Source organism: Grus americana, chromosome 6 (genome assembly GCF_028858705.1).
Source record: "Grus americana isolate bGruAme1 chromosome 6, bGruAme1.mat, whole genome shotgun sequence".
NCBI lineage: Eukaryota > Metazoa > Chordata > Aves > Gruiformes > Gruidae > Grus > Grus americana.
Window position 1 is genome coordinate 27,898,010 of NC_072857.1, and position 24,732 is coordinate 27,922,741.

A 24,732-nucleotide genomic window follows, 5' to 3' on the forward strand; every position below is an offset into this window, starting at 1 on the left:
GAAGCAACAAAACCTTGCAGTGGTGTATGTACACCTAGTCGAAGACCAGATCTCTGGTTAATCCAGCCCCTTTCCAACAGCAGCCAGAGCTGGATAAGAGTGCCTTTCATCCAGTGGAATGCTTCTTCATGGATTCTAGCTAGATAAGACCTTGGAGACACAAGGACAAAGCCTTTCTCTATATATAGGTATTTTTATTCAAAGTGTCTTTCCTTCCCTTGAGCTATAGCTATAACTGTCAAGAACAGCAGATATATCTTGTGAGAAGTATGTGTGAGTGTGTGAGAGAGAGAGAAAGAGAGAAATAAAGTGGGGCAGGAATTGCACCACCGGTTCTCTTGCTGTGTAATCTTGCCATGCTGTGAGGCTGCAAGAGAAAGGATGGCTGAGAAATGCTAGTAAACCATGAGGAATAAAATTGGTTTGGCCCCTGAGAAAACAGAAGCATCAGTAATAATATAATGAAATGAAATAAAACCACAGAACAAAGCCCTGAGAAAGGGATTCTTTATCCTCACAGTTCTGAGGGCAGTGTCTAATCTAATCAGCATCAGAACTTGATGACAGATGCTTCCAATTCATTCAACACTGGGTCAGCATGAGACTGGTCATGCAAATACTGGAAAGGAAGAGTGCTGATTTTACAGGGCTCTGGATTAATGTTGTACTTAATAACTTAAAAGCCTTTGAAAGAATCCTTTTCCTCCTCCAAAATGCGTGCCAGCCAAAGCAGCATCATATGCCACATGTTCACATGCTTTTCCCTGCTTCTTTCTTTGTCTTTCGGCCATCATAGGCCAGCTCCTGAAGGATTTTTCAGAGGCCCACTGAACGGCTTGCGAGGCAGGAACCTCTTACCCCATGATCTCATTGGAGTAATTGCCATCTGACTTCCTTTCAAGTTGTGTTTCTCTTGCCTCTCCACTGCCCCTCCCCCCCCCCTCCCGTTTACAGGGGATCACCCTGTACCTGATCTTTATAAGTCTTTTCCCCATAAAAGAGACTTCTCTGGTAGCTCCAGTTCCTAGCCCCCTTCCCACTCAGAAGCTCTGTGGTGGTAGGTGAGGTGTTGCTCAGCCTGCACTGTGCATGCCTGAGCTGCTCTTGCACACAGCTACTGATGCACCACAGAGCAGGCCAGGAGTGTGTGGCTCCCATTAGAGCCACTTTCTACTGCCTCTGCAGACAGGACACACTTTACATAGGGACACATACCTGGGAGCTGCAATTCTCATTTCTCCAGACATTGTTCATTTCACCGGCACCTTCCAAGTCAGGAAATCTGCTGCTCTTTTAAAAATGTTATGGCTCTTGTACTGCTGCAAAGTGCCAGCCCGAATGCAGTCCTGTCAGCTCTTACAGGGTTAACATCTGATGCCAGCCTCTGTGGGCACCAGACAAAGAAAATTCTGCTCTTGGGTTTAATGTGTCAGCTCTGCTTTTGGTAGAGCTGTAGAGATTCAGATCTTCCCCAGTGCAGTTCGTATTGGGGGAGAGGTGAGACACAGATGCTGTTCTACTGTTTTTTGTCTGCTGGGCAGAAAAAGGAGGGTTGTGCAGTTCAGCTTGCTGTTCTCTTGCATTGATTTTTATAATGAACTGCAAGAAAGCTCTTGCTAATCTGACCTCCATTTAACTGAAGGTTGGTCCCCAGATGGCAATTCTTGTTAGGCTTTGCTTCACTGCTTATGCAAAAGGCCTGTTTTTCTTGAAGGTTGCAGATGTTTCCTAAACCTTCCAGAGAAATCAGTGTGGTAAAGGATTTTACTTTAAAGCATCCCTGGTGTGCAGAGGAGGCAAAATGGAGGCTAAGTTATTGCCTTCTCAGGAAAAAATGGTAGGATAGCACTGTCCCTGCTAGGAACCAGACAAGGAATAGCTGACTGTTATATATAATTGAGTGGTGAAGATCTACTCTCTTGTAGCCGTGTCACAGGAGTGAAGCTTTCGGACACCAGAAAAGCTTTCCAAGTGTAATTGTCCAGACATCTGTTACAGCATTTCTCTGCCTTGCTGGAGCTGTATGGGCCAACTGCCTTGCAACAGCCCTTCCCCAGTTACAAGAATCAAAAATGGGAGTAATTCCATATAATTTGTTACAAATTTTCCATCAGCCTGCACAGGTATCACATCCTGTAAGACTGTAGTGTCAGTCTGGGCCAGTAACCAAGCATGCTACAGGAGTCCCATGGCTGATACGAGAGAATAATGTGGCCCAAAGTGCCGGAGAAAGCCAGTCATTAGTTTGTGTTTGCTCAAAACTGTCAAAAACACACTCTGACTCATTAGTTAAGGAAATGTGTTGAGCATGGAGGGAAGAGAGAGGGGTAAGGCACTCTCAAGCATTTGTTATGCACTGCTCGGAGTGATACTGAGGTCATAGCCACGTTGTTTGCTGAAGTCTGTAAGCTTCCATTCCTCACTCTATGTGCGTCGCTCATTTCAAACAGCCTATCAAGATTTAGCACAATGCTCATCAGCCCAGCTGTGGATCCTTTTCTTGTACAGCAAACTCCCTTGTTAGTATGGGAAAGGTCATGGATCAGAGCTTTCTCGTGAAGTTTTAATCATTTTTGCCTGGAAGCTTGAAATACCAGTTTTGTGCCATTTCTCCCCTCATCCCTTGTCTGGCATGAACTATAAGCTGGTTCTTGTTTGGCTTGGTTTCCTAAGGAAGACTCGTGTTCATAGAGTGTGCCCCCCTCCCCACTTATGTTTGGCCATTTTCCCCTTCTCACAAGAAGTAACTTCTGAGCCCTTGGGCATTTGACAGGGATTGGCGTTTGAAATCTCAACACTGTTATGTTCTTACAAATTTTGTGGGGGGAAAAAAAGACGACTGGGCATAGGGAGTCTATGCTAGACGTGTCACAAGATTGCAGCCAAAGCCGAAGCATTGTTAGATGCCAGCCTGGGGAAAAGCCTGAGTCAGCGCCTGTGCTGTAGCAGATAGCCAATCTCAGGAGTCCAGTCAATAGAGAATAGGGTTTTGTTGGTCCTGCTGCTCAGACCCATGCACTGAGAACACATCTGAGGCCCAGAAATCCCTTCTGGCTGTAACATGGGGATGCAGGCAAGCATTGCAACCTGTGGAAAAAAATTATAGTCTAGGAACAAAGCCAAGAGGGGGAGGCTCCTTCTATAATATAGGGAATTACTGCTTTTTATGCTTCATATTCCTTCACTACACCAGAAAGTTGCATTCCACAGGATGGTTTTGAAAAGCATAATGAAAAGCTATCATATCATTCCTTTGACTCTTACTGTAGAATAAAGCTTCTACAGAGGGCTACAAACTGATGGAAGGTAAGAAACTAAATACATCTCTGTGCCTATGCAACCTGCTGCTCTCAGAAGCAGGCAGCCAGTGCAGGTGCCAGGAGCAGTCAGGCCATCGCTAATTGATTGTCATGGCTGTTTCTGGCTGACAAAGCCTTATACTTTTGCCCCTTGTACTGGTGGCAACTGATGAGACAGTTGTTAACATAACTGAGCAGAGCAGACAGCTTATTGACTTAGCCTCCCACTACCTCCAAAATATCCATGAATGGTGTTACCTCTAGATTTTAATTAACCTGGGCTGCATATAGAGCCATTATTGCAAATTAGTAATATCCTGATCCCAGCCGTTTAAGGAGTTGCTGGTAACGGCTGTGGCATGCAGCACAGAGTTGAGGGCTGTATATTTTATTTTCCATCATTAAATGGAAAGGATGGTTTTGGGAACTTCTGTCCTACTTGCTGCAAATGTAAATGGTGGTTGCTGGGGAGAGCGAATGTCTGCTGATTTAAAATGCCTTGGGCAGCTCTCATGCCAGCTCTCCCATTAGCTCTGCAGTTATATGAACCTGGGGCTGCTGGCAATCCAGACTGGGAAAACAATTTATCTGTCTCACCTGGATAGTTTGTTCGTGAACATTTTGGTACTGCTTAACTCACAGGGAAGTAGCATTGCCTTCTCACTCTTTCTGTCTCGAGTACTGTGCACTCATTCTCACTGACAGCAGGAGATATCTGTAGAGTCTCATCACTTCGTAGGGCCACGTATGACCTTCCCAAGGTTTCTGTTAATGTGCAGAAGGGGCTCCCTGACATTGATCCTCGGATATAGATATACCCTGATCAACAGAGTGAAGTTTACAGTTTATTGACTTCCTTTCTGTGCTCGGATCCTCTTGTAGCTTTGGGGCAAAAGGAATGGGGTAAAGCAGTACCTTCATGAAAGCACTTTGAACATACAGGACTTTACCCACTTCCCTACCCCTTTTATCAACAGTGACAGGGAAGGAGAGAAAAGGCTTCTAATGAGAAGGAAAATCTTCATCACTTGTGGGTTATGCCACCAGGAAGTAGAACTGTTATAATTACCATGGCAGCTCTTGCTGCTTTCCACTTGTCCAAAGCAGGAACTGCTGGAAAATACTCCAGACATCTCTCTCTGGAGCCTGAGAGTATGTACCCATCTTGGCATCTCTCTCTAGTTGAGCTCAGGACTGTTTTTTAGCAATCACTTTTCAACTAAACAAAAGGTCGGTTTGACATCTTTTAGGATTCAATGCCAGATTTTTGGCGGTAGCAGACGGGAAAGAGAAACTACCACATGCAGGGGAAAAAAAAAAAAGATTAAGAAAATGTTCCTCACATATGGAGGGTGGGGAAGGAGAGAAGATGAGAGTTTCCATGACAACATTCCTTGAAGATAAGTATTTTTAAATCTATGTGAATTTTAGCATTCCAAACACAGTTGTGTTTCCCACAAAAGATTTGGGGGAGGGCTGGAGTGGAAAGAATTTTTTCCCTTACTTTTCAGGTCACTCCTGTTTCTTTTACAGAGGAGCCTGAACCCAAGATGAATGAATTACTTGCAATTGCTCTGATGTTAATGCTCTTTCCAGGAGGCAAAAAACGTCAGTCATAGTTCTGTATCTGCACCAACATCTCTGGCGCTAGCACTTGATCATCTCTTTAATGGGAAAAGTAGTTTAAATAGATCAATGGCCAGTAAAAAGTCACAAGGACAAATCTTGCAGGATTACACAATAAAACCAGTGTGGGGCAAAATCTTAATTGTAATCGCCGTACAGATAAGTGATAGTAGTGGTGATAAGGTAGCTGACGCCTTTTGCCTGGGCCAGAGAGGAGAGGATGCAGAATTGTAAGGGCAGAGGAACCAGGTAAAATGTGTCCCTGATGAGTATCTTAGTTATCTCAACGACAGTGAAACATCACTGCAAGTGGGCAAGTGATGCTCCAGTGACACTATTAGGCAGGAAATGTTTGCTCTTTATATGGGGTGTCAGTGCTGGGGCCATCTGAAAGTTCTCTGCTCCAGTCCCTGCAGTGTTGAGCAACTCCTGGGCACTGGCACGCTCTGCTCCCACCTCCCTGCTGGCATGCAGGCAGGTCAGCTCTGTCACAAGCCTGGCAGTGAGACATCCAATGCTGTGCCTGCTTGGCTGCCAACTTTCTAGTCTCACCAAAAAAGGCTTTTTTTTTTTTTTTTTTTTAACAGTTCCTTCCAACTCAGTAATGACTCAGACACTGCAGCAAGGGTAAAGCGATCATCTTCCCCTTCAGAGCTTTACAGAAGGCCCTGGCTCTCCTCTCTAAAAGAGAGCTTGCTGGACCCAGCCATCAGCTGGATTCAGTTCTTTAATTTAACTGATGGAACGAGATGCTGCAGCAGTGCTGTGTATCTGCTGGCTCAGGGGCTGTGTTTCAGCAATAGACTAAATGATTCCTACAAGTACTTTGTGTTCAGAAGCCTTAGGCAGGGGAGGTTGGGAGGGAATTAATAGTCATATATAAAAGAGAAGGTGCTATTCACCTGTTAAGGCTTTTGCCCTCATTCTCTAGGCCATGAATCCGGGAAAGGAACAAAAATCTATTGGAACAGTAACAGAAAAACAGTAAGTCGTATTTGGCCACTTATCTTTTGGGGTGAGGGAGGGGAAGCAAATAAGGTGTCTGAAAAAGCAAAGTTCATATTGTCAAAGTGTGGAAATGGGCACCTGGTAGCATTGTTTCATATTGGCTGAGACCCTGATACAGAAGAAACAAGGCTCAGATCTAGCAAAGGTGACTTTATTACCCTTGTCAACTTCCCTACATCTTCATTGATAAAGCCTACTGCCAGCATGGAAGAAAGCTGCACTTTTCATGTCACTGTTGGATCCTCTATTGGAATTCACTGTTGTCAGATATATTATTTTTAATTCTGGGAACAATAATCTTGCCCTGACATCAGCACTAACATGAAAATGCACACGCTAGCTTTGTAGTTTCTTGGACCGAAACTGACTTGCTCATGCAGGACTTGTTAGCTGTGACTTATGTACATGATTATGTATCTCATGTTTATTCCATCCCTTTCTTTAAGACCGCTTGTATTTTGTGCTGCACACTGATGCTCTAGCTCCATGCATTTGCCTTACAGCTGAACCCTGGAAGGGATGAAGGAACTCTGCGATACCTAAATAACAGAAATGCAGCGACTTCAGTCCTGCTCAGCAGCCTTCAGTATCCAGCGTGTCACAAGCTGACTCTTGCTCCATCCTCAGGTGCTTGTAAGTCAGCCTGGTACAGTGATGGGGTTCGGGGCACCATGGGCGTTAAGCAGCAATAACTGGATTGCTGCTGGGGGGGGGGAGCAAAAGAACTGCTGCCTTGTTGCAACATGTGCGAGCATTCTCACACAGCTCTAAGCTTCCACAAACACAGTTTCCAGGCCCAAAAGCCCTTTCTTCTGGCAGCTTGACTACCACCTGCCACTGTCCTGCTCGGGGAGAAAGGAGGTTGTTTGCCCACTGTGTGGTAGGTAGTTTCTGAACATGCCCTGGCTCTGTGAGGTGGCCGTCCTGCTTTTGCAAGCTCTTCCAGTCTGAACGGGGGAAAGGTGCCTTGGGAGGGGAGGAGTGAGCTGTGTGAGTTAATGGGAGCTGACAGGGATGCAAGAATACACCATCGCATATGATGGAAAACCAACCGGACCAATGGTTGCAGCCACCCCACGTTCATCGGTGAGCAAGATTTATGGGAACAGAGAGGGTGCGTGAAGCACTTAGTCTTTCCGCTGCACAGAATTTGTATTAAATTTGCTGGAACCCGTGCCTTGAGTTGGTGGTATTGTTCTTGTAAAAAGGAAGGAGCAAATTGATTGTTTGCTAACAGACTGCTGGGCCCAGCGTGGGCCTGGGCCTGCAAACCTTTGTATGACTGCGACTATTATCTGTGCTGTGTGATTGCAGTGAATACAGTGGCCTAGCACAGTTGTGCTGCAATCTTAGTTGTGGATTCCAGTCATTGGAAAACAAATTTTTGAAGCTGTTCAGGTGTTTGGATTTTGAATATCGCATTAAGTGCTTACTTGACTATTTAAATGCATAGATGTCTTTGTAAGTCTAGTATTGCCATAATGCAAAGAAAAAGGAAATGATACAGAGGGTTTGCTGGATCAGGCCTCTGGTTTCATATCCCAGCAGTGGTAACTAGGTAGGGCCTGTTGCTATATATACACCATAGTTCATAGTGAACCTGTTTTGTGCTTGAGGAAGCTTCATGGTGACTTTTACATAGTAAAGGTAAAAATACTGCAAACATACATCCTGCATTAGCCTTTATATATTTTATGGCTGTACTGTTCCAGTGTGGTAAACTGAGCTGAGCAATCACATTTTCTTAATTACCCTCAAGAACTGGAAATCCTTATCACCTCTGTGTTTCTTTCTCTGACTACTGCAGCACTGGTCTTGAAATTGTCACCACAGCTAAAAATCCTCATTCTGTAAATTAAACTGTGATTTAAAAAAAAAAAATTACAGTGCAGCCTCCTCATAAAACTCCACCAAGTCTTTTGCTGATGTGACTCACTCAATTACTCATGTGGGCAGACATTCAGATAATAAAAGTAGTTAATGGAAAGCTGTGAGAAATACTGCTGGTTCCTGAGGAGGCAGGGGAGGGGGAAGGCTACTGTGGGTATTTTATCCTTAGAGCTGCTGAATTCACTGAAGCTCCCAGCCATTTTTTTAAGATAAGGATTTCTCCATTCTGCTTTTCCCTTTGTATAAAAACAGCTTGAAAATCAGATTGGCAGTAGAAGAACAAAAGTACACCAGCTGTATGTTTGCTCTTCTGCTCCTCTTCCTACATATTAGAGATGATAGCCAGTCTGTGCCCTGAAATAATCTCTTTATCCTAGCGATGTATATACTTAAACAACGCTCAGTACTCTAATGAACTCTGAATCCTTGAATCAAGAAGTACAGCTAGCAAGTGGCTAAATGAGCCCTTTGGTTGGAGGTGTCGCATGTACTGACAAGCATCAGATTTTTCTGGAACAAATAATAGGCCCTTGAGATTTGGTGTGCCATAGGTCAGGTAATACAACTAGAAGGCAGATTTCAATGACATTTCAGTGAGTGCACATTGGAGGAATATGTCACTTTTTGAAGTTGGTGAGGCAGAAAGTTACTGAAGAGTAGTAGGATACCACTTCGATGTGAGAGCCCCCTTACGCAACGAAATTATACGTGTATGATGGCTTCAAAGAGACTTAGAATTAAGCCAAAAACTGGAACTAGTGGAAGTGGACAAACTGATTACAGCTGAGGACTAGCTGGCGTTTGCAAAACAACCAGAACAGTTAACTCTTGGTTGTGTGGCTCTGAGGCTGCTAGATTTTTGAGGGACATGCTACTGCAAGTGGCTGTGTGAGCCCCTTCCAACAACAGCGATGGGTGTGAAAAGGGAGAGGACACAAGGATGCGCTCATTCCTCATGCAAGATGAGCTGGGAGGGAGACTACGGTTTGAACTGTAAAATAGAGCTTCTGGCACAGAGAAGCAACGCATGGGTGTTGAGGCTGTGGACCTGAGAAAGTAAGCTGTCAGATTATATTTAGTGAATACATGCTGCAGAAAAACACAGAGAGGGAAGGAGGGGAACTAATGCATAGGTGGGCCCCATGGGTAGTAAGCACATAGAGCAGGGAATGAGGCTGTTTAGAGAGGATGAGTTGCCTTGGTGTTCCTGATTCTAATAAATCTCTGTGTGAGGCTAGGGATCCGCACAGACTTGTATGATTACTTTAAACAGCAGAGCTCAGCTTTGTTCATCCTTCAGTAATGGCTCAACCCCAGACTCCATTAGGTGAAGGGGGACCAACCTGTGGCCTTCCAGCCATTCACCTCTGGCCCCACGCTAGGGATGTCTCCCGCAGCAATCCCATTCCCTAGCTGGGGAAGCAGTAGTCTAATAGGGGCTCTTGAAACCAATGTCACGAGCTGCTGTACACCCCAGCTGCACACCCAGCTCAGCCCCAACCCACCAGAAGCTTGTTAGCTAAGGTTGGCACCTGCAAAATAGGTTAAATACTCTGCCCCATTTGAATTCAGGGGTGTGACCACCTCGCTCCATTGTGTTCCCCGGAAAACCCAGTCCTGAAAAGACAAAGATGAAAAAAAAAATCCTTACACCTGTATGAGACAGATCAAACCTTGTGTGCTGACACATGATGGTCATTTGGGTCCTGTCTTATATTCCAAGGTGCAGAGGTTGTGACTTGGACTAGTTTGTAGCAGGATGGGTACATATCAGGCTCTAACTCTTTCCTGCTAAAAGCTCACTCATATAATTCAGAGGTGTCTTTGCCTTTGAAATAAATGAGTCCTTTAAGCTCCCTCTCAGAGGAGACATTGCGGGGAGGCCTGGCTGCCTTCTGCACATAAATATTCTGTCAAACCAGATTCAGGCTGAGGTGGGTGAAGCTGCTGCGACTGATGGGGAGCCATCAGTCTCCATTTCCTGATAGGCAGTACTGCATTGTTGAGATTTGTGCTGCTACCATACTGTCAAAAATAGCCGTGGGTGAGAGAAAGGGCTGAAATGCTCCCACATGTTAGCCAAGCAGGAGGACAGAGCAGTTAGGAGGAGAGAGATGTAAGTTATTATAGTGAACAGAAGCTGTGCAAAGAGGAGCGGCCTTCACAGCCTCATCAAAGGGGATTACTTGAACAGATGTGTGATGGAAGGAGGAAAGATGGCTTCATAGATGTGATTATTATCTTTGCCATGCAAGGGAATTGTGCTAATTCCAGGAACAACACACATTTGTTTGGTGGCTCCTAAGAATATGCAAGGCCATAAAAAACTTTTTAAAGTGGTTTATGTGGTAAAAGCATGATTATAAACAGGATAGGATTAAAAAAGCTCCAGGGGGCAAGTTCCTGGAATTATGCGAGTACCTAAAAATCTGAACTTTAATTACATACAGGAAGAAACACAGACTTCAGAGAATGGTTCTAACCATTGTAGCTGCAGAGCAAACTTGCAAATGTGAAAAAAACATAAGTAGGCCAGTAACATCTGCTCCAGTCTGTAGTGAGCTGGAATCAATAGTTGAGAGTGGGTGGATTTTCCCATGTGCTGTAGTGGAGCGTTAACTCCCGTATCTACCTCTCAGGGTCTGTCTCCTCAGCAGCCATATTAGACCTTACCTGGCAGGTGTCACAAGGATCAGGAAAGGGTGGGAAAGGACTGGCAGTTGGTCTGGGTTGGCATCTTTGAGAAGGAATACTGGCAGGAAAGAAAAACAAATTAAAGCAGTTCTTTCCTCCTGCTGCTCACAGAGCGCTTTGTTGTTTGAACCCTTGGAAGGAAACTGATGAGCAACTATGCTTTGTGCTGGCTTCTCTTTGAGACCATTTGTTGCCTGTTTTCTTTTAAAGTCTGAAATGTTAGAAAGAGATCATTATTTTTCCTATTTAGCTTGACCTCTTCCTCCCTTGGAGAGTTTCTCCCCTTGTACTGGCTCTGTCCTTCTCACACAGTGCTGTATTGAAATAAAGTTCAAGAGAAAACTTGCATTCCTAGGAAAAAAGCGTGCTATTTAGAATGAGCCATGTCCTAGAACAGACAGTCTGAATCTCTGCAACGTCCTGCCCCTCTCTGGAGGTGTTGTGAGGTATCAATCCTGCACTGCCTCTGTCTGAGGTGGTTCTGAAATAGCAATGTGAGAGCAAACGCTTCCATGAGAGGTAAACTACTCTATGGGTCACTTCTCCTACCCTTTGTGCAGCAAGCGCTTCACCCAGATGCCGTTTCTCATAAGCAAAGAGGTTGTCTGTGGTTACAATCTTGATTGCCCAGCAAATTGCTGAATGCCCGAGGAAGCAGGAGGAGAATGTACAGCTTCAGGGTGTGTGGGTTTTTCATTCTGTTTTGCAGTGAGAACTGGAGGTTGAGTGTTTAAGGCGCCTCAGGATCCTGACACCATTTGTTGCAGCATTGGACGTGTATGAGCTGCATTCTGTGCTGGGAGGCCACCCCTGGCATTCTGGAATAGCCATGGGAGTTAAATAAGCTGCTGTTCACTTCAGGTGCTTTGGATTATGAGACTGGCAAAGACCTGCCATCCACCCAGAGGCAGATCCAGACACTATGTGAAGCGAGCAGAATGTCATGACTTTGTTGAGGGAGTGAAAGTGCATACTTCAGTTACACACTATTTTCTTCAATCCTCCAATCTTCCCTACCTCTCCTACCCCTCCAGTAAATGTTACCTGCTGGCTAATGAGCATGGGCCTATGTATATGGTCAGTACACATGATCGTATGTTTGGTGTCAGACTCTTTTGTCCTTTATCCATCTGCAAATATACTCAGCTGCATGTGATGCAGCAAGCACAGGGGTTTTCAGGTTTTGTTTCTACTGTTTACAAAATGTGGGGGGAAAAAAATAAGGGAAAAATGTTCAGAAATGGGAACCTCATAAAACTAGAGCAGAGTTATTTACACAAGTGAACCAAAAACCTGCAGCAGGATCTGTCAGAGATCTGACCTGGTCATCTGTCTCAACAGGATGTTTACTCACATACCCTGATGTGGTGATTGTGCTGTTCAGTTTTCCATATAGCAAACAAAACAGAAGAGGCTTTTGATTGCGATTTCTTACCGTGGTGCCAAAATAGATGGCCTTTGAGTTACCCCATTATTACCTTTATCTAATTAAGAATTGGTAATTCAAACTGTGGTATATGGGACATGCACACACAGTGCCCAGCTGCAAGATTGCACATGACCAAAGGATCTGCTTGTCTCTGCAAGTCTTGGTGAGCAGGGGACTCCCTTGGGTGGTTGGCAGAGGTAAAAACCTAACACATGTGAGAGAACTTGGAAGAATCGTGGTCTCCCTGTGCTTTTGGATCTTGACCTCCAATTTGGAGTGTCCAGCTAGGTGCTTGCCTTTCTATTTTCTGGTGACTGTTTGAACAGCATGTTTAGGTGGAAAATATGTTTGCTTCCCAGTCTTGAAGATACTGATCTAAGGGAAAATCTTGCACAAAAGGATTAAAAAAAAGTTGGAAAAGTTAAAGTGTATAATACTGTAATTAGGACTGAGGGAGTATAAAAACTTAAAATTAGTTTAGCACATCAGTTGACAGATGGGAAGTCATTTATGTAAATTTAGGGAAGTGGTAGTTGCATTCAGTTGGTCTAATTTAAACACTTTCTAATTATTTTTGGTATGTGTACAGAGGATTATAGGATGGCCATTATTCTGACAGGAGGGCTCTTCATATTTAAATTTAAATCTACAAAAATATTAAAATGCAAACATGCTGTGATAACAAGCACCCAATTATGCAGACAGGTTAGTCCAGCTACTCCGGTGAACAGCAATGTGCACATATTTCAGGTATTGCTTTTTCTTACACCCTAAAAGTCACCAGCAGGGCCACTGAGAGGTCAAGAGGTGCCTGACCCACAGGTGGGAGCTCCCTGTAAGAAGGTTTGCTGATGCTGAGTGCAGATACAAGAGCAGACAGGCTCTCGCAGGTGTCCTCTGAAAGCAGGCCCTGATGGCACCCAAAAGCCCAGAGATGACACAAGTAACAGTTCTCCATCCCTACAGTCTGCTGCTGCTAATCTAAGTTAAAACTCCTAACAGCATCTTTGGAGAACCTTCCTCTTTACATCTTGACAGCTTTCTCCTCTTGCCGAGAGAAAGATCGTGCAGGTTTACTGGGCAGCTGCCAAGTGACAGCTTGACTTCACACCTGAAAAGCAAATGAATGAAGAGAGAAGGAAAGCCTCAGCCTGCCTCCAGCCTGGCACAAATCCAAGGAGTCCTGGGAGCGTGGGTGTGAGCAACCCCTGGAGCTGCGGCAGCAGCAGATGTGACATGAGCAAGTCCAAGCTGAAGCTACTGTGGAGGAGGGAGCGTGGGGCCCATTACCAAAGTGTGAAGGTGTTATTTGTCAGCTGCAGGCCCTAGGGTGAGGTGGAAGCCTTGCCATGGCTGATTCTTGGACGGGTGGGACAAGGCTTGGAGCTTCACGCTGTATAGCAGCCCTTTGTGAGTTGATTTGGTTGGCTTTTCTTCCCAGAGCCCTTGCAGCAAAGGCTCCGATCAGCTCTCTCAAAAGGTGCATTAACAATTAGCAGGGGGGCTGACAACCAGGTTTATTTTTTAACTACAGCAAAATCAGTATTTTTGGATGTATAGCTCATGGTTTATACACTTTGGGGGTAGAGGGCACCATGAGGGAGGCTGCACGACACTCACTTCTGCAGTCCTTGTTGTTCTAGGGCAGGGAGCGCCAGTATCAGTTGCAGAAAGCTGCAGGCGGCCTGACACCACACTAACACAGCCCTGTGCTGGAGCGTGGGTGCTGGGTGACAGAGTATGGGTGCTTTTGAGCAGTCCCCCCTCTCCTCCCCACATACATCATGGTGGTGGTCTCTAGCAGGGTGTTTCATGATTCTAAGCCTTTTTGTGAGATTAAGACTACTGTAGCTGTAAATTATGAATTACCTTTGGCACTTTTAACTGCCTGTAGAAAAATTGAAACACACGATCAAGTGAAGTTGTGAATTTTAGCCCACATTTAAAAATAGGAGAAAAATATTTTGCACATGAGGTTTTTAAAGCAGTAGAATGAACACTGAGCCTGACTCATCCTTCACATGGGAGAACTAAGCAGAAATGTCTCCAGGCAGACATCCCTCATGGCAGGGATTTTTATTTCATTTTTCTTTTTGGGAAGAAGCTTAGATGGACTGACCCAAAGACTAGTTTGTGGCCTGACCCCACCAGGTGTCTGTAATCTGTTGGTATTTCTAGAAGTCACCTGGAGGCCAGGCATATCTAGCTGGATGCCTTTGCAGCAGCTTTCAAGGCATGAGAACAACTGTTCCTATAATACCAGGCTGATGTACAAGGACAGCAGCACTGGATCTTCACTAGTTAGTGACTACCACGGAAGTGTCTGTAACACAAAGGCTGGGAAAGTATCAGGCTGTCGTGTCAGAGTATGCAAGAGATGTCACGTAACCCAGGGCTGCACCACAGAGGCAGCAGAAGCTATGTGGAGCCTCATGGGAACAGGAGGTGAGTAACCACAGCTGCAATTCATTTCAGAGACAAATAGGCTCTCCTAGAGAAAGCTGGGACACTTCTGCTGAGAGGGCTGATTTTTTTTTTTTTTTTTTTGGCAGGGGGAAGAGGAGGTGAGAGAGGAGGTGGAGAAAGGCTACTTTTAGGTTCAGGTGAAGGAATTCAGTGGTAAAGCCTTCCACATTCCTCTAAGGGTGCGCATTTTCATCCCAGTTGTAGAGATACTGAAGGACTTGCCTGGGACATAAAGTCAGTGTTAAAGCCAGGAACTGACTGAACAGACCTCCTAACTCATGGCTTCAGCCACGAGGCTGTCCTTCCTTGGCTTCTGCTGACCCTTCATTATACGCTTTTCTCTGTTAAAAGTTGAAAAGCTGACAACTTGGCGGCTGAGAATTTACCCTTCCTCTTGCCCCTGTACAACAGCAGCTTTTCAGACAGAAACTGCACAAAAGAAACATTTTATTCTTCCTGTGCTGGCCAGAAGAGCTGAGCAGCAGCTACGTTAGAAGCATGAGGGTCTGACCCTCGCTCACATTGTATTCGAAGACAAAGCTCCCAGGGATACCAGTCGATGTGGCGTTAGACCTACGCGCTGGGAAGAGCGCTGCTAACAAGCTGCCATGGAGTAAATTAATGCAAAATGATGAGAAAAAAAAAAAAGGCAAGACCTCCTAAAATGAAAACACACGTTATTATTTGGTGTTCGCCCTTCGGACTAACGCCGCGGCGGCTGGTGCCAGCTCTGCTGCCGGGGGGCACCCCCAGGGCAACGGCTCGGTGCGACGCTCGCTGCCGCCTCCGGGGCGAGACTGCGGGGCGTCGGGCCCCCACCTGCAAACGGCCATTAAAAAACCCCCATAAAGTAATGCAGGAATCGCCCGTTCCAGCAGCTTTTCTCAAGAGATGCTCATGGTGAAGGAGGCGGGAGAGCCCCAGGGTCCGGCTCGGAGGTGAACCTCCCCCCGCCCCGCTCCCGGATACCGCCCGCTGCGCTCCGCCGGACCGGAAGTAGGCGCGCGGGGGGTGTGGGGGGTGTGGGGGGTGTGGGGGCGGGCGCATGCGCAGGAGGTGTTGCCCGGCCGCGCCCCGCCCCCGCCGCGGTGGGGGTCTGGCGCGCGCTCCCTGCCCGCGGCGCGAGGCCGGGCCCGGGCGGCGGGTAGCGCCGTGGGGTGGGGGGCGTGCGGCGCGAGCGCGCGCGCGGAGGGGGCAGGGGGCAGGGGGCGGAGGGGGGGTGAGGAGGACGGACGGACGGACGGACGGGGTGAGAGGATGTGAAGATGGCGGAGCTACAGATGCTGCTGGAGGAGGAGATCCCCGGGGGGCGCCGGGCCCTGTTCGACAGCTACACGAACCTGGAGCGGGTGGCTGAGTACTGCGAGACCAACTACATCCAGGTGCGGCGGGCGGGGCGGGGCGCGCGCAGACTAACGGTCGCCGTCGTAGCCTAACGGTCGCTGTCCCCGTCTAACGGTCGCCGGCCCCTCGTCTCGCTGAGGCGGCCCCAGTGGCGCGGATTGGGCATGGGGCAGCCCTGGCTGGGCAGGGTCGTGTCTTCCCCCGCCGTTTGCTGTGGGGCTGCCTCCGCTGCCCGGATCCAGGGTCGGCGGGCGCCTTCGGCTCGCCGTGGGGTGGGCGGGTGAGGGGAGCGGGGTCGTGCCACCCCAGTCCCTTTGGCGATGGGGGGTGACAGGCACCGGCTGCTGCAGCCCGGGGAGGAGGAGAAAAGCTGGTTCACCTCCAGAATGAACTACCCTGGCGTGACGAGGCGTTTAAATATTTAATTGATTTCCAAATTAAATTCTTTCCACTTCATGAGTGTGTTGAATATTTATTTCAGATTTTGTCTCAATTGCTCCTTTTCGTTCTCTTGCCACCTTCTGCTCTCCTTTGCTGACAGTACTGAGATGATGTGATAAACTGAGGAGATATCTGACTCCTGTAAATACAGTATCTGTGCTTGTTAATTTAGAGCACAATGACATGTTTTAATTGGGATATGCCTGTCGATTTATATTTCCCTTCCCAAGCAGGGCTGCGGTACTTGATAGGGTGGGCAGATACCAATTGGTAGATGCAGGATGAAAGCATGATGTAGTAGAGATGATACAGAATTAGGGAGAAAGAGATCAAGTGCAAGTTGCTACTGCAGCATGTGATTTTTGTGCTGACCGCTCTGAAGCCAGGTTAGTGTTAGGACTTTGGTTTTTTCCTTTCTTTCTATGAAGAAGAGAAGGAAAATATAGTCAGTTTACTCTGATAGTGATTATAGGGCTAAATGAAAGAGTTCCCCCCAAAACAAAAAAACAGCCAAAACCCAAAAAACCCCTCACATTAGTTGTGGGTTATTCCTAAGAAGGGTCTGAGTGTGTAGGAAAGAAAGGAGGGGAGCATGGATTTGTGGTGTCAATATTGAGAGAAGTACAAAGGGTCCTGGTTTTATTTTGGTTTTCAGTCCCCTAAATGGAGAGTGCTTGTGTGTTTCCAGAGGACAAGTAGGGATGAGATCTGTGGTAAGAATATTCTGTTAGTGAAAATTGGAGAGAACATTTAACCAGTGACAGAGAATACTTAACATGTCCCTGTAAAAAAGCTCTGTTTCTTTTGAGTTGTTGAGTGACTAGCTGTTCTTTAGAGAGAAGACTTAGCATATTTTGGATCATTTACAAAACATGTCAATTGTAGTGAAATTATATATATGTATCTTACTATGTAATAACTTTTCCTATGTTGAATTAGTGTGATTTACATCCTTAAGAGAAATATATTGAAATATTTTCCTTGTCATAACCTGACATACATGTATTTAAATTTATCCTTTTTTGAAAACTGGGAAACTGGTATTTCTGGAATAGGGGAGAGGAGTCTTGCAAAGGAGAACTGGATAAGAAGTAATGGATGTAGTTTCTTTCTCTGACCTTTTTTGTGTTCTTTGTATGAACCAGAGTTTATAAAATCTGTATTGAACAGCTCCACTTTTACTGTTTTAATAAAAACTACAGAGGAGGATTCTATGCTGTTTGTACAAATACAGAACAAAAAAAGATGGTTATTGCCCCAGACAGCATACAGTCCGTAAAGCCAGTCTAAGATAATAGGAGATGGATACAGACAGATGGCGAGTGAAGGAAAAGAATGAGGCACTCTTGGTCAGCCTGATGGATTCTGGCCACCACACAGCAATACCCCAACTGTTGGCAATTTATCCAAGCACCGTGACAACAGAGAGCTCTAAGGAGGAGGTGAGAATGAAATAATGAAATTGTGTTGTGAGTGTTGGCTGTGAGGTGCAGTGTGGGTCACAGCATGAACATGTTTAAATTTTAAACAAGTGGGGAATGGAGGACATCAGCCAGGTGATAGCCAATTCCAAAGGCTGGAGCCTGAGAGACCATGGAGTGGGATTATTGTAGAGAAGAGGTCTAGCAAGAAGGGATTCTGGATTTAGTGATGTGAGTGTCCTAGTAACAAATCTGTCAGTGAACCCACCCCACCTTCACAATGCCAGAGCTACATAAACTCCTGCACAGGATCAGTATACAAAGCTGATTTTTTTCTTCTCTGCAAGAGTAGGAATAGGTAAATGAATATAACTATTGGTTAGTTGGATATTGGTGATTTTGCTTTTAATAATAATAATCATCGTTGGGGTTGGAACTAGATGATCTTTAAGGTCCCTTCCAACCCAAACCATTCTATGATTCTATGATTGTTGCAAAGCTGTTATGTCGAATTAAGTCCAAATTATATTAGAAAATGGTAGCCTTGGATTTTGTGGCAGAGGTGGGCTTGTGATTGCTCAGAAGCGTGTGGAAGAGTAATTGTCCAGAAAGTCATGTAGTGAAGATAGGATTACAGTAGAATTAGTCTTTAGTGTTTCCTTGTTGACAGAAGGTTTTGTCATGGATATTCTTGAGATCTCCTAGAGGAGGCTCAGAACGTGACTGAGATCTGAACTTGATCTGCAGGATAGTAGGCAGTGCAGTGATGAAGGCATTGAAGGCATTATGTTGGCCTGTATTTGTCAGTAGATGAGCCGCTTCCTTTTCTTTTTGTGCCAGTTGGTGCTTTGAGGTTTTATTGTCAAGTACAAAAATTGTTGCAAAAATCAGTGAAGGCATAGGTCAGTTTAATAGAGAATTTGAAGCTCAGTGCTAAGGTGAATGTGTTTTTTCTCTTTACCCCTGTTAACAACATCATAGCAGCTTCAAAATAATTGAACATGTAATCTCTTACACGTGTAAATTGCTAATTCATAGTAGTAGAGTTGTGATGATTGCAACTCATTTGACTTCTGCTTATGAAATAAAAAATCCATTGTTTAAAATTTCATCAGCGTCTGTCCAAATTATGAGTGATACTTAGTGACCTCCATTACTTTAGCAACAGGGAATGTTACATAAATTATTACCCTTCCCTTGAGTCTGTGGTACAGTAGTATATCAGAGCACATCAGCTTAAAATTTTGTGGAAAATGATAGGAAATACAGCAAATATATAATAAGTGGACCTGTAGCAGTGAAAGACGAAAGACTACTGTTTGGGCAAAAAAAGTTTTTTCATTCATTGTTCTTCACCAATGGTTGTTCTTTATAAATTTTCCCACTGGGTAAGTTGGTCTCCCAGCCCTCCAGCCAGTCAGTTACCTAGTAAGGTGATATATTTTTCAAGAGGCACTACTCTGTTAAGTAGGAAGATAAATTGATAGAAGAAAAACTTAAAGTGTAATTTCAACTTGCATACTACAACAATTAGTTTAATAACTTAATCACTTTCATGTGATCATGATTCTACTACTGCTAGTTCAGTTTTAAGCATAAATGCATAAATTGTTCGCTTTATTTCTGTAGTAATACAAGCAGATTAACTTCTTACCAAAAAGACCTTATTCTTCTAATAACTTGGAGAAATCATACAGTTATTTCTATGTCATATTTCTTAAAGAGAAGGGGAAGATACTAAATTTTATTTAGGAGGATGTTTTTGTTGTATCTGACACAGTGTTAATCACAGGTTAAATTTTATATTGTCTGTTCAATGCTTTATGTATTAGTGTTGTGTCCTCTGTTACCAAGTTCCATCTCAGTCTAAACTGTGCAACAGAATATAAAATTTGATTATCTGATGTACTTGATATTATAAATATATATATATATTTGCAGTCTGCATTGATTTATCTGTGTCTTTTATGAAAAAGCAGAGAATAGTTTTACTGGACAGTGTGTTGTGTTTACAAAACTTTCATATTCCTGCATTGCTTTTGATCAGGAGTATCCTAAAGAAAATTTCTCGTTATGATGGTGTAAGTAACAAATCCAAGCAATTATGCAATTTGCACATCTTGTTACTGGTATACCAACATAAATTCCAACACTATCTTGGCCTGTCTAGTTTCTTTGTGCTTGTCCTGTATAAGTCTATTCTGAAATAATCTTTTATTTGTTTCTCATGATCATTGCTCTTTTAAAAAAATCAGCTTTTCTCTTTGTGCAGTGCACAGAGCTTTCTAGAGTAACAGAATGCTTGTGTCTGTTTCTGACTCTTTATTGAAAGAGTCACAAAGAATTACCAGGTGGAGGCATTTCAGCCAGTAAGTAAGAGATAAGTGAGATTAGGAGAGGAAGATGGCTCACTGATTACCATCATGGGCAAAACATACTCAACTTCGGGAATATTAATTTAATTTATCATGGAATCATAGAATGGTTTGGGTTGGAAGGGACCTCAAAGATCATCTAGTTCCAGCCCCCCTGCTACGGGCAGGGACACCCTCCACTAGACCACATTGCCCAAAGCCTCATCCAACCTGGCCTTAAACACTTCCAGGGATGGGGCATCCACAACCTCTCTGGGCAACCTGTTCCAGTGCCTCACCACTCTAACAGTAAAGAATTTCTTTCTAACATCTCATCTAAATTGACCCTCCTTCAGCTTAAACCCATTACCCCTTGTCCTGTCACTACACTCCCTGATAAACAGTCCCTCACCATCTTTCCTGTAGGCCCCTTCAGGTACTGGTAAGCCACAATTAGATCTCCCCAGAGCCACCTTTTCTCCAGGCTGAACAACCCCAACTCTCTCAGCCTGTCCTCATAGGAGATGTGCTCCAGCCCTCTGATCAGCTTCATGGCCCTCCTCTGGACTCGCTCCAGCAGCTCCATGTCTCTCCTGTACTGGGCCCCCAGAGCTGGACGCAGTACTCCAGGTGGGGTCTCACAAGAGCGGAGTAGAGGGGCAGGATCACCTCCATTGACCTGCTGGTCACACTTCTTTTGATGCAGCCCAGGACACAGCTGGCTTTCTGGGCTGCAAGCGCATGCTGCCGGCTCATGTTGAGCTTCTCATCAATCAATCATTACCCCCAAGTCCTTCTCCTCAGGGCTGCTTTCAATCCATTCCTCACCCAGCCTATAGTCGTGCTTGGGATTGCGCCGACCCACGTGCAGGACCTTGCACCTGGCCTTGTTGAACTTCATGCGGTTTGCACGGGCCCACCTCTCCAGCCTGTCAAGGTCCCTCTGGATGGCATAATTGCCAATTAGAAATAAAGTAGGATAGTGAGAAGCAAAACCAAAACTAAAACCACCTTCTCCCCACTCCTCCCTTCTTCCCAGGCCCAACTTCACTCTTTCATTCCCGACTCTTCTACCTCCTTCTCCTGAGTGGTGCAAGGGGGTCGGCAATGGGGGTTGTGGTCAGTTCGTAACGCTTTGTCTCTGCTGCTCGTTCCTCCTCACACTCTTCCCTTGCTCCAGCATGGGGTCCCTCCCACGGGATACAGTCCTTCGCAAATTGCTCTGACATGGGTCCTTCCCACGGGCTGCAGTTCTTCAAGAACTGCTCCAGTGTGAGTCCTTCCCAACAGGGTACAGTCCTGCAGGATCAGACTGCTCCAGCGTGGGTCTTCCACAGGCCATAGCTCCTGCCAGAAAACCTATTCCTGCATGGACTCCTCTCCATAGGCTGCAGCTCCTGCCAGGAGCCTCCTCTGGCATGGGCTCCTTTCCACAGGCTGTGTCTCCTGCCAGGGGCCTGCTCCGGTGTGGGCTGTAGCTTCTTTCAGAGCATATCCACCTACTGCAATATAGAGTCCTCCATGGGCTGCATTGTGGATTTCTGCTCCACCATGGTCCTCCACCTGCTGCAGGGGGACAGCCTGCCTCATCATGGTCTTCTCCACGGGCTGCAAGGGAATCTCTGCTCCAGCGCCTGGAACACCTCCTCCCCCTCCTCCTTCTCTGACCTTGGTGTCTGCAGGGTTGTTTCTCTCATGGTTTTTTCACTCCTCTCTCTCACAGCTGCTTCACAGTGTTTTTTACCCTTTCTTAAGTATGTTACCACAGTGGCACCACCAGCATTGCTGACTGGCTCAGCTTTGGCCAGTGGTGGGTCTGTTTTGGAGCTGGCTTAGAACTGTCTCTGTCTGACATGGGGGCAGCTCCTGATCTCTTCTCACAGAGGCCACCCCTGCAGCCACCCCACTACCAAAACCTTGCCATGTAAACCCAATACATATACTTGAGGGGATATTACTTCAGTACACTCCGTTTGCATCAACATTTACTCATGTTTGTCATAATCACTAAATGCGAACAATTAAGGGGAAACGAGGGTTAGCAATTAATAAGACTGTATGTGCCCACTGTTCTTTTGATTTCAAAAAATGATGCTTTCTGCAGATTTGAAGTAGCTGGCTAAGTGGAAGTGTTAGTATTTTCTCCAGTGTTTCCCCTCTAGTGCTTTCTGAGTTCAGCCTGCAAGTGGTTTCACAATCCTCTTTTCTCCATGTTCCTTTAAGGCAGAAGGTGGAATTGGATGGTGGACTCTGGTGCTAATATAACACAACCAGTAATAATACTAATGATCTTTTTGGGTTCTTTTTCTTTTCCTCCTTCCATTATACTTACTATATCACCAAATGCCTAAGCTTTAAGGACCTGATAATTTAAAGGAAGGTTGGCAGATACTATTGCTTGAAGGAGAGAGTTAGATAGCCTCCCTTGCATCATCAGGATATACAAAAAGAAAAATATTCTGAAGTGACACCAATGTTTTCAATATTTATGACAAAATTAGGAAAAAAGTACTTAAAGTATGTTGTTTATGTGTCTTTGATTCTAATTTTCTGAAATAAAATTCCATGTTAGTAGTTCAGTCACAATATAAGCCCATCAGAATTGTAACTATATTAAATGGTTGCACAAATTGTTATTGCATGTCTCTCTATACTTAAGGTTTACAGTGTTAGTTTGGTAAGTTTAGTGAGGATAATCTAGGATTAGGACCATCTTGTCTGTTTCCTTTTAAGTGAGTCAATGTAGCTGGCAAAGTTGGTGGAGTATTTATTGCTCAACCAGTCTACTTCTCCCTTGCATTAACTGCAGTGTTTTGCCAGGAAGGATAATTTAATGCGTTTAACAGTGTCAGAAGTTCAACCTGGAGTTCAGGAAGAGTAGGATTGATTGTCTATTGAGTGGATGTGGAAATAGCATGAGCCATTTTATTAGTGGTAATGGGAGTTGCTGGTGGTAATACTGTACATATAGGTATGAAAATAGTATTTGTAAATATGCAAGTTGCTAATATAAAGTAAGTGTTGTAACCCTAAATGTTCGTTACAAGTGGCATTCTAGTTGTTCCCTTCTATAGTTTATTTTCAGATTGTGGTTATTGAATAATACTGATCAAGAATTATAATTCAGACTAGCAAGCTTCTGCATCCTACAGTTAATAAGCTCTCTAAAATTTATTGTCTGTTGCTCATGTTTTAGTTGTGTTTGCAGTCATTGATCTTTGTGGCTTAGTGCTGTAGGTTTTAAGGCAGGAAGTGGTGCACCACGGTGGTGCACCATGTAAGACAAGAGCTTCTCCAGTCAGTGCTTTAAGCAAGTGAAATCTCACTGTTATGTTCAGCAGAACATTTTATTGGAGAAGAAAACATTGATTTAAGTACCATGTTTTGCAGTGAATTTTTGGTAGAGTCTATGTCTAGAATCTGCTCGCCCAGTTTTCTTGGATTTTGTTTTCAAATACTATGCTTTCACACTTAATCATGCACCTGAAATTAACCTCTTGCTTAATAACGTAAATTTTGCAAATTTTGTTGGATACCTTTGCCTGGAACTTTAGTCATTGGGCTACTCATACTTTATGAAGCAAAACTGCATGTCAGTAGATGAAGCATGTAATCACAGCACACTGAATTTAGGTGCATTTCCTCTTTTCAGAGTTCTCACAGGTTAGGTTGGCAATTCTTTCTCAGCGTGAATGAACTAATATGTTCTTGCAGATGAGTTGTGCCTATTTCAGTGAGAAATCTTAATTTTCCAGTTCCCAGGTACAACGAACAAGTTGCTCTGTCAAATTTATAGTGATATGCTCTGAACTATGGACTCTATATATGCTATTTACTTTTCCTGTAGCTTATTTCCCAGTAGATGCCATTGTAATATCTATTCTTAATTGTCTTTCAGTTTGAAATATAAGTGGTTTTTTATTATTATTGGTTTAGCGTTACTGTAATGAAGTTGTTTTATGCTCAGTGAATTACAAGGAGAGGAACAAATGATATTTGGTTTGGGGTTTTGGTTGCCTGTATGTGTTGGTTATACATATAGCCAAAGCTAGTTCTGTGCTGAACTCATAAATGTAGTATTTTTTCTTAAAGTTTAAAAACTCTTCTGGGTAAATGCAAATGTTTTTATTAGAGTATTTGGCTGGTTTTTGTAGATTTGAAAACTTGCATTTAAAATTGCTAAGTGCATAAATTCTTCCTGTTACCCATCTAGAAACCATTGGGATATAAAGTGGCTAGAAATTAAAGCAGTGCCTGTCAAAAGCTGCAAATATTAGGCTTTGTTGCTGTTTAGGGCGAGATTGCTGAGCTGATTTAACATCTTTCTGCTTCTAGTTCTACCTATATTCTTATCCTGAGTCTGGTCCTTATCTGATCATTTGTGAGCCACTTCAGTTAGCTAAACCAAAAGAAAACTAAGATAAGAAAAGCATTATTGCCTTTGCTCAGTGATGGTGGGAGTGTGAAGCAAGGGAGGAGGGGGTAATGAAATAGGGAATGAGTGGGACCATCCCTGCTGAGGGCAGTGAACTGTTAGATTGACTATTCTAAGGTAAGAGAGAAGTTCTTCAAACTATCAGGCATCAAACTTGATTATTTCAAGCTTTTGTGCAGCAGTAGTGCTGCTCTTTGGGCCTGAAGGTTAGTAGTGAAAATGTCAGGTGTTGTTTCTGCTCCTCCCTCCCCAGTGAAAACTGTGACAGGTAGGGGCTGACACTTGTTAAACATGAGAGTCATTACAGATAACCTTTAAGTATGTG

The 24,732-nt window shown here is 44.5% G+C and overlaps 1 protein-coding gene across 23 annotated transcripts in view; it reads left to right on the top strand.

Moving 5' to 3' along the window:
• The first annotated feature begins 15,483 nt into the window (after positions 1 to 15,483).
• Positions 15,484 to 24,732, top strand: part of ABI2 (abl interactor 2) — a 73,172-nt gene continuing 63,923 nt past the window's right edge. For all 23 annotated transcript variants that reach the window (XM_054830672.1, XM_054830676.1, XM_054830680.1 and 20 more), the window contains exon 1: positions 15,484 to 15,794. In XM_054830672.1, the coding sequence (XP_054686647.1) occupies positions 15,678 to 15,794 (117 nt within the window). In that variant the 5' untranslated portion in view covers positions 15,484 to 15,677. The remainder of the gene's footprint in view (positions 15,795 to 24,732) is intronic.